Source organism: Saimiri boliviensis, chromosome 2 (assembly GCF_048565385.1).
Source record: "Saimiri boliviensis isolate mSaiBol1 chromosome 2, mSaiBol1.pri, whole genome shotgun sequence".
NCBI classification, from domain to species: Eukaryota; Metazoa; Chordata; class Mammalia; order Primates; family Cebidae; genus Saimiri; species Saimiri boliviensis.
The window spans coordinates 120,783,466-120,801,531 of record NC_133450.1 but is presented as its reverse complement, the minus strand read 5'-3'; the positions used below and the strand labels follow the sequence as shown (position 1 = coordinate 120,801,531).

General features: G+C 42.3%; 1 protein-coding gene across 11 annotated transcripts in view; it reads right to left on the bottom strand.

Moving 5' to 3' along the window:
• The window catches only part of RYR3 (ryanodine receptor 3), a 564,246-nt gene that overhangs the window by 84,352 nt on the left and 461,828 nt on the right, over positions 1–18,066 (bottom strand). For 9 of the 11 annotated variants that reach the window (XM_074394143.1, XM_074394150.1, XM_074394148.1 and 6 more), the window contains 5 exons: positions 16,296–16,345; positions 15,831–15,891; positions 13,114–13,352; positions 11,643–11,724; positions 3,480–3,610 (listed from right to left, as the gene is read on the bottom strand). In XM_074394143.1, the coding sequence (XP_074250244.1) occupies positions 3,480–3,610; positions 11,643–11,724; positions 13,114–13,352; positions 15,831–15,891; positions 16,296–16,345 (563 nt within the window). The remainder of the gene's footprint in view (positions 1–3,479; positions 3,611–11,642; positions 11,725–13,113; positions 13,353–15,830; positions 15,892–16,295; positions 16,346–18,066) is intronic. The other 2 variants (XM_074394146.1, XM_074394153.1) reach the window with 2 other exon arrangements.

The following is an 18,066-nucleotide window of genomic DNA, read 5'->3' as shown; positions in this document are numbered from 1 at the left end:
ATATGGTCATTTGCCGAGAGTGAATCTGTCCTATATCTCACAGCAGGACCATGGTCATGGGTAACAAGAGCACAGGAGTCTGAAGGGACCCTTACAAACAATTTTACACCAACACTCTCAGAGTACAGAGGTAAACGCAGGGAAGTCAAACGTTGCACCTTGAGGTGCTACATGCAGAACAATGCCACTGCCATAGATGCAACTGAAATTGACAACTATTTGCCATGGGATTAGAAATAAGGCTCAGGTACATTTGTTTAAATGTCACATAGACAATACCTCATCATGAACTCTTTTTACCCCATGCCTAAGAAAAACAGAGTTGCTTGAGGTTGCTGCACTGGAGCCGTTATAATGACCTTTAAAAGTTATTTATATGTAATTGGTCCTTGAGTGGAACAAACATTTGTGATTCAGTAGGTGTTTTGTACTTCAAATGCCACAGCAAAAACTCACAGAATGAGTTTGCTAGAAAAACAGCCTCGGCTGTCCTTTTCAAATCAGACACGACTGTGAGGGGGACTCTTTAGAATCACTGTCCTTTCATCTTCTAGATCAATGATTCTCAAAGTGCGGTCCTCCTGCCAGCAGCATCAGCAGCATCTGGAGATTGGCTAAAAATGCAAATTCCTGGGCCTCACCCCAAACTGACTTACTGCATTAGAAACTCTACGGATGGGGCTCAACAGTCTTGAACAAGCCTCCCCAGTGATTTTGATGCACATTCGAGTTCAAGAACCACCAGATTAGATTCTAAAGTCCTATGTGCCTCATCTTAGCAGCTCGTCTCTTTGCAAGACAGACAGACAGCTTACATTAGAATTGAAACTCTTTTCTCTTTGGTTGATTATTCCAATAGGGTACAGAAGAAAAGCAAACTGGTAACAGGATGTTTTGGTCTATCTAGTGTACTGATTAATGGATCACTGCCACCCATAACCAAGTATTTATCTAGTTTTGAGTAACTGCACATAACAGTATTAAACTTTTTTCTAGGTATATCTTAATAATTTTGGGATGAGAAAGAAAATGCACTGGGATATTACAGGGCATCAAAGTTACTAATCTGAGTAATTCTGCTGGCAAAGCATTAAGTGTCAATTAATAGAGATGCCCAATTAACTGAAGACATGATAAATCAGTTCATATCGTATTTCTAAACCACAGGCTCACATCATCTGTCACCTTATACATTCCTCCCCACCCTTTATCCCTCAGGCCACCCACTTTGTAATGAATGAAGTCTACCTTCTTACAGCTCATTAAGCCTTCAGTCATTCTCTGGCTCTAGATAAGCTTTTTAAGAGCCATACACATGGTCAGCATTCACTCTTTGTTGAATCCAACGATGAAAAACATGGGCTCAGGGGAGTTGGACCTAGATTCCCATAGTGTGTCACTAATGGAAAAAGTACTGTGTCGTCTTTAATTACAACCTTGTCTCTTTTCTTCCTTTGGAGTATGCGATGATGGATAGTCATTTTTTATTTATGAATATGTCTTATTAAATCAATGCAAAGCTATACAGAATGAGAAGGAACACTTTTCAAGTAGCTCTTGGGAAGGAGCACAATGCAAGAGACTCATCCCCCTCCCTCCCAAAGCTAACCTAGGCTTTTCTCTGTCACATCCTCATTTCACCCTGCTACTGTGCCTTTATGAACTGAAGAGCAGAGGCACTTTCTCTGTTTCCCCAGGTAAAGCTCTACACAGTGCTGGTATAAAGAGAGAGATACACTCTTTCTCAAGTCACAGTTGAAGCAGGATAAATGGAGAAATATCCAGAACTGTCATGACTGGGCCCCATGTCCTTTTGGAGTCAGGGAGTGACACCTGGGCTGGCATTTGCCTGTGGATGTCACAGCCACTGCTCAACTTCGCCAAAGCCTGCTCTATTGCTCAGCTTCCCTTTTGGTGAAAAGCTAGGACTCATTTGGAATCAAGAGTGGGAAGAGAACAACCAGGTTGGAAATACTTTTTATACTTTTTTTTCCCCCTAGTCTGGAAGGGAAGAAAGGGTGAGATGAGGCTGAAGGGGTTGGGGAAAAGTTAACTTACAGATTTCCTATGGGACTTTGGAAAGTTGAGGCATCTTGTAATGTTTCTCTCTTGACCAGCCCTGAGAACACTAGTCTCTGCTGTATTCTAGCTCAGTCAAAGATTTTTAGTAGTGGCCTTATTCGAATTGTCCTGGTGATCATTTCTGGGGGTTAATGTGCTTCTCTTATTTCAAGTAACAGGAAGCAGGTAGAAATAAAGCTGCCATGGCTTAGCACTTTGCATTTGTAGATGGAAAAAAAAGAAAAAAACAGTCGAAGTGTGGCATGAGCTCTTTGTTGCTCAGAATGCTTCTTCCTTAAATCTCATGGCAGTTTGAGAAAGGGAGCTTGAACTAAATGGAATTGCTACCACGTTCAGCCATCTACCGGTAGTCTGCAGCAGTATTTCAAGAAAACATTGGTTCTGAACAGAAAAGGCTCTGGTTGAAAATAATTTACTGTGACTTTTTCTTAATATTGATTAGCTTATAGTTTGGTCATTTTTGCTTCAGAATAGATTGAATCGTTGCAGTTCTTTCTAGTTGGAGTCCAAGCTTGATTCAAGGTTCCTGCTTGAACTCGTCTAATTCTATTCCCTTTTCCTTGGGCAGGATCACAATTAACTCAGATACAAGGATCCTTCAGAAGCACATTTACAACCTGCCTGGGATTTTAGTTCCAGATTATTCTACACGGGAGGGTGAAAAACTTTTCCCATAGAGGACCAGGTGGCAAATATTTTAGGCCTTGCAGGGCCAAACTTTCCTGCCTCTACTCAACTCTGTCATCGTGCTAAAGCAGCCACAGATCAAATGTAAATAAGTAGGTATGGTTGAGTTCAAATAAAACTTTATTTACAAAACTAGGCAGGGGACCAGATTTGCCCTGTGGTCATATTACCACCTGGTTATGGAACCTATTGTGTCAATACTTTGGCTAAGAAATTATCTTTCTTGTATAATTTCTCTTCCTTCTGGTGCTTTTCTATGTCTTATCTTCCATGAAGATGAAAATGTGTGGTCAGCATCTTCGGAAGCACAGTCTCTACATGGACTTGAAAATATAATTAGGTGATTGGTGCAGACCTCTAATACCACTCTGGAGAAGGACTGCGAAAAAGTAGTCACATCCCCAGGTGCAGAAGGGGAATTGAAACCCAGGGTAGACAAGAGACCCTGAGATCTGAGGATGCAAAGGATTTCAAAATCAGCAACGCTGATTCCTCACTGTACAGAAGAGTAAACTGAAGCCTAATTGTAACAAAGCCTTGCCCGTGCTTATTTCTACAGTAAGATGGAGACCTGCAACCTAGTCCCAACCTCAACTCCTGGCTCCTCTCAGACCAAGAAAGCCGCAGTGCTGCAGGGCTGCTTCCCCCTGCCTGTGTGGCTCCTCCCAGCACATGAAATATACTGATGACCTTTGTGGGGAGATACTTACTAGACCTCTCCCTGGGCGTTTTAGTATTGAAGACGGAGAGTGGATTGTAGCGATTAAGGGTGGGCTCCAGGAATGCCACTGGTATGGCAGCTGCCAGCGAGGCCAGACATTCTCCAAGGGCAGGGCGTTGCCTGGAAACAAAGAAGTCCATTTAGAAGTAGTGCCTCCCACATGCTGACCCCATGCATTGGTGGACCTTCCCTGTAGATTAATCCATGGACATCCCCAGGCACTAGGCTCAGCAAGGCTGCATACGCTTCTCCTTCCCCGCATCTTTCTCTGGACACCCTTGCTTGGATCCTAGTTGTTAACTGGTTATGATGATATAATACACCGTGCAGCTTTGTCCCTCTCTCTCAGCATGTCTGAGAGCAAATTCAGCTGGTATCCAAATTGAGATGGACCCACACTGTTCTCAAAAATGCTTTGAAATCTGTGTAATTTCTCTGTGTCTATTCTCTGCTATGCATGGAGCCTATGTCAACTAGTGGGAACAGTAGGTAGCAGACCAAAGTACCAATGAGACACAAAAATGAAAGACCCGCCTTACAACAGAAACAACAGGTCCTAAAACCTACTGCTTGATTTACAGGCGAGACCTCAAATAACTATTACTCCTTTCCCTCTTTTGTACAAGGAGTTTACTCTTCACCATGTCTTAAGGTCTGTTTTTTTTTTTTTATTTTTTTTTTTAAGTCTTCCTGTGAAGCAAGCAAGCAAACAAGAAATAAAATGCTTGGGATTCATTGTTCGGACTCCAAGTTCTCCAGCTGAGAGTACCTACACTTGCCTGCAGGGTAACCAAGTCTGAAAGTGCAAGGGATTGGAACTAGCCTTTGGCTTAGGCGTCCCCAAACTACAGCCCACGGGCCGCATGCGGCCCCCTGAGGCCATTTATCCGGCCCCCCGCCGCACTTCAGGAAGGGGCACCTCTTTCATTGGTGGTCAGTGAGAGGAGCACAGTATGTGGCAGCCCTTCAACGGTCTGAGGGACAGTGAACTGGCCCCCTGTGTAAAAAGTTTGGGGATTGGCTAGTCAAAGCAGAGCTAGGACTGCAGTAACTTTTCTCCCTCCCAGCTCTGGGCTTAGCTTTGGGTATGTTGTCTACTGCTAGTGAGATAACACAGTGAAAGAGCTGGCTAGGAGAGCCCTGTGCGGGGACTGACAACTGTTGCTTTCTGATGAACGAGAGACCAGAGTCATCTATTTCCCACCCATCAACATCTTTTGTCAGCCACTCGCCTATAGAGACCACATACCTGACTTATGAGTTTCATGTGATATCAACTCCCAAATATGAGGGATTTTTTTTTCCAAACAAACCAATAATGTGAGCCCTTTGTTAGACCATGATACAAAGATAGTAGGTGAAAATGCACACAACAGGTCTATACTTAAGACTCAGATGGGGCTTACCATATGCAAGCCCTCACTCTGTCTTCCTCTATGGCTGATCAGTTCCAGTCAAGAACTGATGCTGTGCATGTGAGCTCATAAGCAGAATCCCTGGGAACTGAGGGTGCTGGGCTGCACCTCGGGGAATGTTACAGGATCATCACAGGACAATGGCCAGCTTGAGAAAAGGTACTTGGAGCCAGGAGCCAACATTTGTGTTACTGTGATTCTGTGGAAGCAGAAGGGCATCCAACTCTTGGGGGTTCCCTTCAGCTCCTGCAAGAGCTGTGCCAAAGACTTTGCGTTAATGGTCTCTCACTGTGACAACAGCCAATAATTCCAGCAGCACCAAGAAGCTAGAATGCCAAAAGCACAGACTGTCTTAAAGTGGGTAACAAGAACTTAATAAGGGGATGTTAGGGGAACCTTTTTTATTTTTTTAAGTGAGAAGTAAACCACATAGTCTTAACCTTAACCTTTGTCCTCCAGATTCTTTCTCATTAACTGCAGGGCAAATACAGAACCTGTGTTCTATACTGAACTCTCAGTCAACAATGTGATCAAATAACATATCTCTATGGACTAATCATAAGGACTAGAGTCAACCTGCAGCTTTGTTCTAACAGAGAAATAGACATACTTGAGTTGGATTAAAAATGTGATCTTGGCCAGACGTGGTGGCTCAAGCCTGTAATCTCAGCATTTTGGGAGGCCGAGATGGGTGGATCACGAGGTCAGGAGTTTGAGACTAGCCTGGCCAACACAGTGAAATCCCATCTCTACTAAAAATACAAAAATAAGCTGAGTGTAGTGTCAGGCGCCTGGAATCCCAGCTACTCAGGAGGCTGAGGTAGGAGAATTGTTTGAACCCAGGAGGCGGAGGTTGCAGTGAGCCAAGATTGTACCATTGCACTCCAGCCTGGTGAGAGAGTGAAACTCCATCGCAAAAAACAAACAAACAAACAAACAAACAAAAAGTTGATCTTAACTGGTCTTGAAAAAAAATGAACTGCACAAGACTGTCTATGACAGAATCTGCAGACAGCAAATCTAGGGGTTACAGAATTGCTCTGCTTGAGATATAAGATAAATCTGCTGAACTAGAGAGGAGGAGGTGGGAAGCATGGGTGAGTTGGCAGAAAGGTATGTATTCCTCGGAAAACCCACCCAGTCTTCATTTAAGTTATCAAATATATTTTTAAAAGTGATCTTTTATATTCCTATAAGGGGAAATTAATATATGTGGTTTTATGTTTTATATTCTTCTTGGGCTTGGCTGATAGCCCACTTGGCCATGAATCATTGGAGCGGATAACTTGAAAATCAGCCCCCAATCACCAACACTGGATTGAGAAGTCCTCAGTCAGGCAATCTCTTCTTAGCTGATGGCTCCATCTTGTCCTTTGCATATAGGTTTGAGTGCTAACATCTCCCCACTCAGGACTGCTCCAGAGGCAGAGTGGAAGCCCCTGGACAAACCAATCCTATCAACCAATCCTACTGTGTCCTGTGTATCAATGCTGCTCAGAGACTGAGACTGCTGAGAGTCAGGTGCTCTTTGGGAAGCTTCCACAATGTAGCTTCACTTCTGAGTAGGCCCCAGGCCAAGCCTGTTCCCCTGCCCTTCTCAGCACCTGTTCTGCCCCAGTTATTTCTCTTCTTTACTAAGCTCAAGGTGGTGGACAGATGTGGGAAGATGGGTATCATTTTAACTTCAGACCTGAGTGGCCAATTCCTTTGGTGACAACTGAGCATAGTGAGTGCTCCCACATAGTAAATACAAGCATTCACAAGGGACAATTTTTTTCAGCAAACAGTTTTACCATCTTTGTCACCGTGGCTAATGAGGAGAAATACGGTGTTTTCTCTTTTCAGTCTTGGTTTGTGAGTTAGAGGAAGAAATAAGGAGATAAATTGTGAACGAGGAAGAAACGCCACAGGTAGAGCATTGGTGAAAGAAAATCAGAGTGAAAATCAGGAATAACAAGGGCTAAGATCTTAAATCTGGTAATGTTTCTTTCTTTTTTTTTTTTTTTTTTTGAGATGAAGTCTCGCTTTGTCGCCCAGCTGGAGTGCAATGGCACAATCCCTGCTCACTGCAACCTCTGCCTCCCAGGCTCGAGTGATTCTCCTGCCTCAGCCTCCTGAGTAGCTGGGACTACAGGTGTGCACCACCATGCCTGGCTCATTTTTGTATTTTTAATAGAGACAGGGTTTCACCATGTTGGCCAGGCTGGTCTTGAACTCCTGACCTCATGCGATCCCCCCACTTCTGCCTCCCAAAGTGCTGGGATCACAGGCATGAGCCACTGTGCCACCCTGCCCAATAGTAAATTTTACATGGAGATGAACCTAGTAGACAAGTGGCCTTGAGTTGGCTTGGGATTGAATGGATCCATTGTTCTTCTCTTTTTGTTTTCTCTTTCTTTCACCAAAATTAAAACCATGATTTCTAGTGGATTTCTAGGTTAGTCAGACACAAAGGCAGTCCTTGGGGCAAAAGGCTGTTGCTAAGTCTCAGTTCTCCGGTGCTGTGGTGACTCGGGGAACCGGCCCTGCCCTCTTGTATTCATTACTGACAAACCGGACCGCTCCACGAGCTCCGTAACAGGGCATTTTCTAGTCTGGGGCACACAGTGGTGCTAATTAGCTTCTTGCCAAGAGATAAACAACAGCTCTCTTGGCCTAGCTGTTAAAAGTTAAACCCAGGAAAAAAAAAAAAGTAAAACCCAGAAGTCTGTAAAAGTAAAACCCCAAAGTCTGCCAATTAATGCTCCTGGCTGTGAAATATCAGTGTGAATGACTTTGGCCCCAAAGCCCAAGGAGATATTGAGCTAGGCAAAGGCTTACTGTTATTAGTATAAGGCTACCTGGTCACTAGCGTTCCCCAGGGGGTAGTGTTGGTGTGGACCAAGCTTCCCTCTGAGAAAGGCCTGGAGAAACAGCTCCATAATAACCAGAAGATATACTGGAAGAGCTTATCATTAGATATGGAAACTCCCTCTTGTTCTGTAGTCCGGGCTGGAGTGCAGTGGTGCCATCACAGCTTCCTGCAGCTTTGAAAGCCTGGGCTCATGCAATCCTCCTGCCTCAACCTCTTAAGTAGCTAGGACTATAGCCTGTGCCACCATGACTGGCTGATTTTTAAAATTTTTGTAGCCACTGGGTTTTGCCAGGTTGCCCAGGCTTGTCTGGCCTCAGTTCTTGCTGCCTCGTACAGTATTTTTCACACAATACATACTTGGTCGGTGGTGACAGATTAGATAGTGCTCAGATTGTACTGCGGTTTTTGTTACATCCTAATTTGACAAGTAGCACTTTCCTTTTCAATCTCTCAGTTTTATTTCCATATATCTGAATCTTTTGCCTCTCAAAATCTATTGTTAGGGATACAGGAAAAGACAAAGACATGGAAGTGACGATAATAACGTCCTGCACATAAATGGTGCTTTGCAATTTTGAAAGTTCCTTCATGTATATTCCAGGGGGTACTAAAGAGAGGGAATACCATGTAGCAGAAAGGCAGAGAGCACAACGGGGACAGGGCAGGACACATGTCTAGACAGCAGTATTGGTGACCTTAGAGGTTTAGAGAACACTGTGCAATGTTTGATCAGAAATAATTGGTCAAAGTGAGCCAGGCAGGATGGAGGAAATGAAATAGCTTTAAAGCATGAAGTAGAAAACTTAGTCTTCATTTGAAATAAAACTGAGAATCGATGTTTAACGTTATCGAGTTTCAAGCTCTGCTTTCTTGAACAAACCCACCAAATGCTCTTTAATCAAAGTATCTCCAAGTTAAATAATTAGGTATTCTGCATGATTGCATGCACAAACCATTACACTTCTCTGAAATTTTGTGTCTGAAAACTCCACTTGTCAACGACATCAGTGCTGTTGTCTCAATTAGAAAATACTCCAAAGGAAATGCCTCTACTCTGTTTCAATGACTCTGCCCCTCACAGTCAACCCTATTACCAAGGTGTCTTGAATCATTTCTATCTACAAAGCATACTCCAGGTATAGCTGGAAAGCAAGTATGCAGTGATTCCTTGCCTAAGTTCATTGGTCAAGGAGACGACAGCAAAAGGAGGTAGAGAAATGGTGGGTTCATTGTACTTTCCTCAGTGGAATCCACAAAAAATGAGAAAAATAAACTGAGAAGAAATCTTGAGCTTTGCTAAAATTTGAAAATGTACGATAACTCCGAACCCATCAAATATGGATCAAATCAAGCAAGGACACCGAAATGAAAACATCCTCCCAGACGTGAAAGAGGTCCTAGAAATTTCTGGAAGTAAATAAGAGGGTTTTAAGGGGAGCAAAAGATTAGATTTTGCCTGAAACAATGGAGATGAAGGGTGTGAGCATGCCATGGAAGACCTGGTAGGCAGCATGAATGTGGGGCCACGTTCGGTATTACAGAGCAGCAGATGGAGACAGAGTGGGGAAAAGTATACATGTCATCTGCCATTCTTATGACCTGGACTGCTAGCCTAGAGAAGCCACTGGAGGTCAGGTGAAGCAAAAGAGTGAGAAGTAGCCTGTTTTGTGGCCCCTGACTTGAGTTCTCCAAGTAGAGGATACGGTTACATTAAATCACGAAACAAAAGTCCTGTGACTTTATGATGCACTGAGTTACACCAACTTCTCACCTGGGCCAGCTGCTTACTTTTTCTGGGGGAGAACATCAGAGACTGAGCACTGGTGCATTTCTAGTGCTAAACACACGGCTGGATTCAGGGAGAAAGAGAGTTAGTCTTTAGCCACCTTCTCACATGTGAAGCTGCTTGCTATTTTTTTCTCTTCATTCTCCTTCACTTTAAAACACACAAGCACACACATCCTCTCCATTCTTGAAAACCAGCAATGTACCTAACAACCAACAAACAGACAAAAAACATACTTCAGGGGAAAAAATATTTAGGAAAAAAATAATTTAAAAAAAAAAAAAAGCAATCGGGGATAGGGACAGCCTTAACCTAGGGGCTTCTCCAAGCTTTGACTTCCACCAACATAGAGTAGGAAGCATAGGTACAATTTTCATGGTGCTGCAGATATGCAGTCAACCTGGAATGAACACATGAATAAAGGATAGACAGTCACATGAAGGGCAGTCTTTCTCTGGTCTGACATTTCAGAGTTGACTTTTCTTTAACATTTTTTTTTTTCAAGAGAAGAATACATAACAATTTATGTTGAAGAATTACAAACAATTTACAAACAAACACAAAGACAAGGGATAAACGTGTATGTGTGTGTGTATATATATATATGCGTATATCTGTACATATATAAACATGTATATATGTATAAATACACATGTGTATATATGTATAAATACACATGTGTGTATATATGGTATGTGTGTACATATATGTGTGTATATATACACATGTTTATACATATATATAAACATATTTATGCATACACACACACACACACACAAAACGAGAGAATGAGAAAAGATACTGAGGACCTATTTATAAATGCTCAGTGGGAAAAATAAACTAAAAACATCTACCTTAAGTGAAATTTGGCATTAATAGAAATTTTTTAATTGATTTTTCTGTGATTTGGTATAAAATATAGCTAAAACTTTGCCCAGCTCCTATCCTAAATTACAAGTGATTTATCTATATTTTTTGTAAAACAGTAAGGAAAGCCTGACAACTGTTAAGGACTTAAAATATTTAGTCATTAGTTCAACTAATTTTTTGTATCCTGGAAGCTATTTAGAAGCTGTAATTATGAAGAAACAGACACTTCTACAACATTTTTTGGTTTCTAGTACATGACTTCAAGTTAGTAGCTCCTTAGTTCTTGAAGGGGCTGAAGTCTTTTATTTTTGGCTTTTTTGAGAAACTGCAACTGGAATAAATGTAAGTTTTGACATGAGACAAGGGTTCACTGTTGGTTTGTTTGATAAAAGAATCCCACATAGAGGCAGCACATGGAAAATAGATACCAAGGGATTTTAGATTAAGTAATGGTAAGCACAGATTGAACTCTTTCCAGTTTTCTTGTTTGAAAAGGCAAGAAAAGAAAACAAAATCTTCCAAGGATAAGAATAAGATCCTTTTGTTAATACTGATTTTGTTAATACTGTTTATCCTTCTAATCTTCCCCATGGATTAAACAGAACAACAGAACACAAGGCACTTAATGCTGAAAAGCAAGGGGTCACCAAGGGCCTCTGCTACAACAGACAGATTAGGGAGGCAAAACTGGAACCCACGCACTTCTGCAATAAGCTTGCTCAGATTCAAGAGTATTGACTGGCACTGCTAATACCAAAGTGCGCACTTGTTGAAAACTATAGCAAATCTGACAGCCGAGACTGGTAAAGGTCCAGGGTTGTAGCACACAGAAACTCATTAAACACTGAAGCAACTGCCTCATGTCCCTTGAGCTTCTCAGCAAACTTTAACCTCAGAAACTCTGGAAGCTATTTAGAAGCTGTGATTCTGAAGAAACAGACGTATCTTCAACACTTTTGTTTTTACATGCACATGATTTAGCTTCGATATACTGCTTCTCCAGCCACATACATTCACCACCTATCTCCACAGAAGTTATAAATCCCAATAGCCTCATCGCACTTCTTTATATTGCCATAAGCATGTCATAACCAAGGCTCAAAACTACCACTCCGTATCAGTGAGCATTTTGGTTTTGCTGGATTGAAACGTTATTATTAAGTGTTTAAAAAACTAAGTAACATTTTGCTAAACCTGAAAGTGTTAGCCTCTTTGTTCGCTAATTACCTTTCAACATAAATGTTCTTTCCTGTCCCAAGGGAGTAGAGGCTGCACAGTATGTGGTAGCATGAAATCTGCACATCACCTACTGAAACAAAAAAGAAATGTCATTGACTTGCATAATCCTGAGCACAGAAAGGATCCATAAAGAGAAAAACAAAAATGCATGAGCATCAGTCAAAAGTAAAAGATCTCTCTTCTCTCTCTCTCAACAAACATATCCCTTTTCTACCCAGATGCCAGTTTGCCAATTGCTGGACTGCGCAAAAAAAAAAAAAAAAAAAAAAAAAAGATAGGAAAACATCCTCCACTGAGCAATCCCAGTTCCTTTATTGGGCTTATCATGAAGATTACATTGCTTCACAGGGAAAGGAATTATTTGACCAATGGGTCTTTCCATAATGCAATTTGTTTCATTTCCAATAGAGACAGGCATTTTAGCCAAATTTTATCCAGTGCAATATTTCCTTCCTTTGGGAGAAAGAAGGCGGAAAACCTGAAGCCTGAATGAGCCTTCTGCTCATTTCCCAGGAAGATATGTCTAACTGCTAGACTTTCCTCAGAGATAGAGCAAAATCCCTCATGCCTGCCTATCCCAAATTCTCTGCTGGGTGTTCTGTAAAAGGCAATCCAATAGTATGATTTTATCATGTTTCCTAGGGGAAGGGCATGTTTTGCTTGTGAATCTGCAGGCTACACATCTCTAGCCATGTCTGGAGCTCATACCAAAGCTGGGACTACTTTAACACATTCAGATCTAATTTAATGTTTTATTTTTCAACCAAGGAGTTGCACTGTTTCTATGACACAAAACAATGAGTTCAGATGTTCTCCCAGCCACCCTACAACAGTAATCACTGATTTTCAGTTGTTTAAGGATATGAAAGACACAGTCTTAGCTATCGACAACTGGTCAAATTAAATCATGTGTCAACATTTAAAGTGGAAAACTAAAGTTCGGTGGCAGACTATCTGCACGGGGGCTGGGGGTGGCACTAAACACGGTGCTAAATGCAAACTAAAATAAAACCAAGCAACTTTGGTCTTCTGAAAGCTCAGATAATGAAATGTTAGCATTTTTCCTTTGCTCCTGGTATCCAATGAATAAATTAAGGCTTCTTACCAAGAAAAATGATGTCTGAAAAACCCAGGAGCAAATCTGTATCTCCCGCTGTATTACTCAGATAACCTTTTCAAATTAAGCGGGAGTACAATAGCTGACAGCTAGACTAGCAGATGGGAAATTCTGGTGCAGAACAAAAGTGGAAAAAAGATAAATATTAAATATTCAAATGAGGGAATTTCTTTCCATTCCAAGAATATATTACTCCTTTTTTTTTTTTAATCTAAGAAGAAAAGAGCATAGAACAATTCTCTCTCTACTCTGCCATCAAGGTCAGCGTAAGTGAATGGTCCCCACACCTCCTATCTGGGGCTATGTGCACATAAATCCACGACAAATACCAGTAGAACTCACAGAGTAGATCCATTCCAAACTGATGCTGAGCGACATGCTCAAAGATGGACGTCAGGATGGGGAGCAGAGCCACTGTAGTATAGTTAATATTCTGAGAAACGCCTTTAATCTGCGTTCGGGAATGGGTGAACTTTCCTAGTTTCAGGTTTTCTGAAGTCTTCTCCAAGTCTTCTGCAGCATTTTCAAAGAATGCTCGCAACCCAGCCTTCACCAGCTCTGAGCCTGACTTCATGACAGTCCTGAAAGCAAACAATGTTCAAATCTAGAAGCATAATCTGAACTTTTCGCCAATTCCCTTCTTGAAACTGGCAGCGTTGCCTAAGCAGACATTTGCCACTCCTGTCACCCAATGACACTGTGTCAGGAGAAAGGGAGACAGCAGTTAACATCCAGGAAGAAACCTGAATCACACAATCCCAGAGGGGCTAGCCACTGGACAGTCTGAGGAAAATACTACTCTTCAGGAAATACAGAGAACAATCCAGAATGAAGTCAATACTGGTTACCCACTACCATCTATAGTAAGCTGCAACTGGCTAAAGTCTTCTGTAAATATCTACTTAAAAGAACAGAGAAATGAGCTTTAAGAAAAGTTGTGGGATAAACAACTTTTATAAAGACTAGCTAGAAACATAAACTCTTCTGAGGCAAGACTTCTTAGAGAGAAAGAGCAAGGAAGTAAGTCAGCAGAAGCTTAGATTTCTGTTAGTTTGCAGGAAATGTCCTAGGTTGGATGAGAAAAGAGAAAAAAAGGCACCTAACACTTTTAAAATAGACAGCTGGTTCAGATCTCTGGAAAACAAACAAACAAACAAACAAAAACAAACAAACAAAAAACCCTAAAAAACATTGAAATGTGACCTACAGGGATGAAGATCAGCTATGGATATATGAAGCATTCCCTCACAATGACAGTATTTCATAAAACTTAGAATTGGCATAAAACTTACAAGTCATCTATAATGCTTATATTTCTATACCTTAGAAGACAGGAAAGACTTGCTTCAAGGACAGATGCTTTTATCTATATCATTTTCCTGATAATCATTCAACTCACCAAGACAATAAAAACAGAGAAATAAAGTCAGTGAGCTTTGTCTTTATAAATATTCATGAGGTATCTTCCTGTGTTTTGAGATGGGGACCCACTCTGCTGCACAGGCTGGAATGCAGTGACCTGTCATGGGAGCCTCCCGTGCTCAGTGATCTCCCCACCTCAGCCTCCTGAGGAGCTGAGATCACAGGCATGTGCTACCATGCCTGGCTCATTTTATAAATTTTTTGTAGAGATGGGAGTCTATGTTGCCCAGACTGGTCTTGAACTCCTGGCCTCAAGCGATCTACCCACTTCTGCCTCACAAAGTGCTGGGATTATAGGTGTGAGCCACTGCATTTGGCCCTTCCTAACTTTCTAGTCCCAGGTTTTGCTAGGAATGTTAACTAAACACACCAACCTGCAACTGACCTTCATCAAATCAAAAACAAAAACAGAAAGTAGACTCTCTCCAAAGACTTTTCCCAAGTTTCTTAAAGATTTCTCGTCCCTTTAATAGTCCTTACTTACCTCCTTTTTTGGAACCATTCCCAGTTCACTGTGGATTTTCATCTTTGGGACACGTTTAGTGTCCCGTTCTTTTAGGTTGGTATCCTCTTTTGCGTTGGGACTTAGAAGGTGTTTCCTCCTCCCAACTTTGATAAGGATCTTTATTTAGTTAGTTATTTTTAAGATGAGGTCTTGCTACATTTTTCAGGCTGGTCTTGAACTCCTAGGCTCAAGCAACCCTCCTACTTCAGTCTTCTGAGTAGCCTTGACTACAGGCAGAAACCATGGTGCCCAGCTCTGACAAGGACCCTTCTTAATGGGCATGTTAAAGAAAGCTCCCTGTCAGTTCTTTCTACTGCTTCTCTCTCTCTCTCTCTCTTTCTTTTGACACAGGTTTTGGCTCTGTCATCCAGGCTGGAGTGTAGTGGCGCAATCCTGACTCACTGCAACCTTCACTTCCTGGGCTCAAGCCATCCTCCCACCTCAGCCACCCAAGTAGCTGGGACTACAAGCATGCACCACCATGCCTGCCCAATTTTTGTATTTTCTGTAGATAAGATGTTTTCCCATGTTGCCTAGACGAGTCTTCAACTCCTGAGCTCAAGCGATCTGCCTGCCTTGGCCTCCCAAAATGCTGAGATTATAGGCGTGAGCCACCGCGCCCAGCATGCATCTCTTTTTGTCTCATCATTTGCGTTAACATTACCAGAACTTATGTATTCTTTTTTATGACTTATTCCCAAATCCCTAGGCCATGGGATCAATGTCTTTGCTTCTGCTTCTTTTGAAGCCAGCTCTCTCTGCATTTCCTTCTTTGGCCATTTTAAATTCAGAGTGCCGTTCATCTCTCCCGTAACATTTGTAGATTCACCACCCACCAGGAGGCTCTGCCACATTCTAAATTTTATCTTCTGAAAGATGCACTCTCCAGGAGGACAAGACAGTAACTGATCAAGACTTAGCATTCTGTCTATGCGATGATAGTGGCTCTCGTTATGTGAACTGAGAAAAAGAGAGTGCTAACTTCTAGGGTCAAATTCTTCTTTGCCCTGTCTTCCCTCTTTTCTCAAACCAGCCAGCAGCAATCTGTCTTCTCTTCAGTATAATAATTAGTGAGACAAGAGGGTCAGAGAGGAAGTAATGCGAAACTATTGGGTAAACGGGGAAGACTTACCTTGTGTCAAGTGTCTGAGCTAAGATGTGAAGACAGCTCACCATTGTAGTAGAATCACTACCTAGAATAAAAAATATCACCTGTGATTCCCCCCAAACTACTCAACCTGTTTTTCAAATGCAATCTTCTCCACATGCACAAACCATAGCTCAGTATAATTAATTACCAACACATCAAGAGCCGGGCTTGTGTTCAGAGAAAATGCATTCATTTCTAGGCTGACATAGCCTTTGCTTTATGATGGATGTCAGAGGCAGAGCTTAAAATTTTCATTGGTGTGGAAAATCTGAGCAGTTAAAAGGGTAAAGAGGTCATTTATCACGCTTCAGACCAATTTTATAAGGCAAATTTAGGTGACACCTTAGTCCCAAGGCCCAGGTTGTCTGAGGAAGACACAAATAAAGGCAAAATGCAAGTTCAGGATAATTAAGGGAGGAATGGCACCTTGAGCAACATTTCACTTACCAAAGAGGGAAATCCTGTGTCTAACAAGAGCAGCAAGCTTGCAGAACAGGCTGAAGAAGAAAAGAAAGCAATTCAGAAAGTCACGGAGATTAAAGGACTCATACTTTTTATCCTCCACCCTAATGTCCCTTACACTGTGAAACAGAGAACACAGAGTGGCATTCTAGGAAGATGCACTATGTTCCTACCAAAGAATCCTCTGGTCTATGCTCAGGAACACGTGTGGTTCACATTGCCTTGGAGAATCATGAAAGATGCCTTGCAAGTAGCTCCATCCTTACTAACCACAATCCCTCTGAAACAGTTACAGCATTTTGCAGTGACCTAGTGCAAAGTATCCTTTGCTAGAGTACCATGTATTGAAACGTTCATTTGTGTGACATTCAGGGATAAATGAAGACTCTAGAAAAAAGCATGATTTTCCCCTTGTTGCAATGGATTGCAAACCATTTTATAGACTTCAGCTGAGGGTGTGACGTTTCAGTTGGAAGGTTGGCAAGAAGTTGGGATTGGAAAAGTGTTAATGGTTCAGGTACAAGGTGAGACTGTGTTAAACAAAACCATTTTAAGAATTGTGGGCCGGGCGCGGTGGCTCACGCCTGTAATCCCAGCACTTTGGGAGGCTGAGGTGGGTGGATCACAAGGTCAGGAGATTGAGACCAGCCTGGCTAACACAGTGAAACCCTGTTTCTACTAAAAATTAAAAAAAATAGCCAGGTGTGGTGATATGTGTCTGCAGTCCCAGCGACTCGGGAGGCTGAGGCAGGAGAATCGTTTGACCCCAGGAGGTGGAGGTTGCAGTGAGATTGCTCCAGTGCACTTTAGCCTGGGCAACACAGCAAGACTCCATCTCAAAAAAAAAAAAAAAAAAAAAAAGAATTGTATATTCTGTGTCATCTCTTTCCAATGGGGTGCTTGGAAACCAGGAAAGCCCATGACGTATATTTTTGTGTTTTTTGACTCTCCTTCATGATTTCACCCATATTTTCCACCATGGAACTGCTGAAGTTTCAGCTGTGCCTCATTGTTTGAGTTTCCACAGTGCCTAATGAGGGCCTTGTGACTTTAGAAAGGAGCCCATGGATGTTTCTGAACATGCTACTTATGGACCCCATCTAGGGGTATTGTGGCCATCATCTGACCTGTGTAGCTGAAGGTCTTGGGAAGAGATTGCTCAGAACTGACATTATTGACACTGGCATGGCTAGACAAGAACATTGCAGTTGCTTCAGAAAGTGGTGGAATAGAAAGAGGGAAAAAAGGGAGAGAGAGAGAAAAGTCACCTGTAGAGGCCACAGGTTCCCCTGGTGACACATTCCCAGTTTCTGATTCATAACTCATCATGGAGCTCCTTACCCCATTCAGGGCAGAAGTCTTCCCCAGGACAACTCAAATGGGGGAAGGAATACATCCCAAGCATCAGTGGGGATGAAAACCTGCTCACCTTTCAACGGTTTTCTTTTTTTTTTTTTTTTTTTTTTTTGAGACGGAGTTTCACTCTTGTTACCCAGGCTGGAGTGCAATGGCGCGATCTTGGCTCACCGCAACCTCCGCCTCCTGGGTTCAGGCAATTCTCCTGCCTCAGCCTCCTGAGTAGCTGGGATTACAGGCACGTGCCACCATGCCCAGCTAATTTTTTGTATTTTTAGTAGAGACGGGGTTTCACCATGTTGACCAGGATGGTCTCGATCTCTCGACCTCGTGATCCACCCGCCTCGGCCTCCCAGAGTGCTGGGATTACAGGCTTGAGCCACCGCGCCCGGCCTCAACG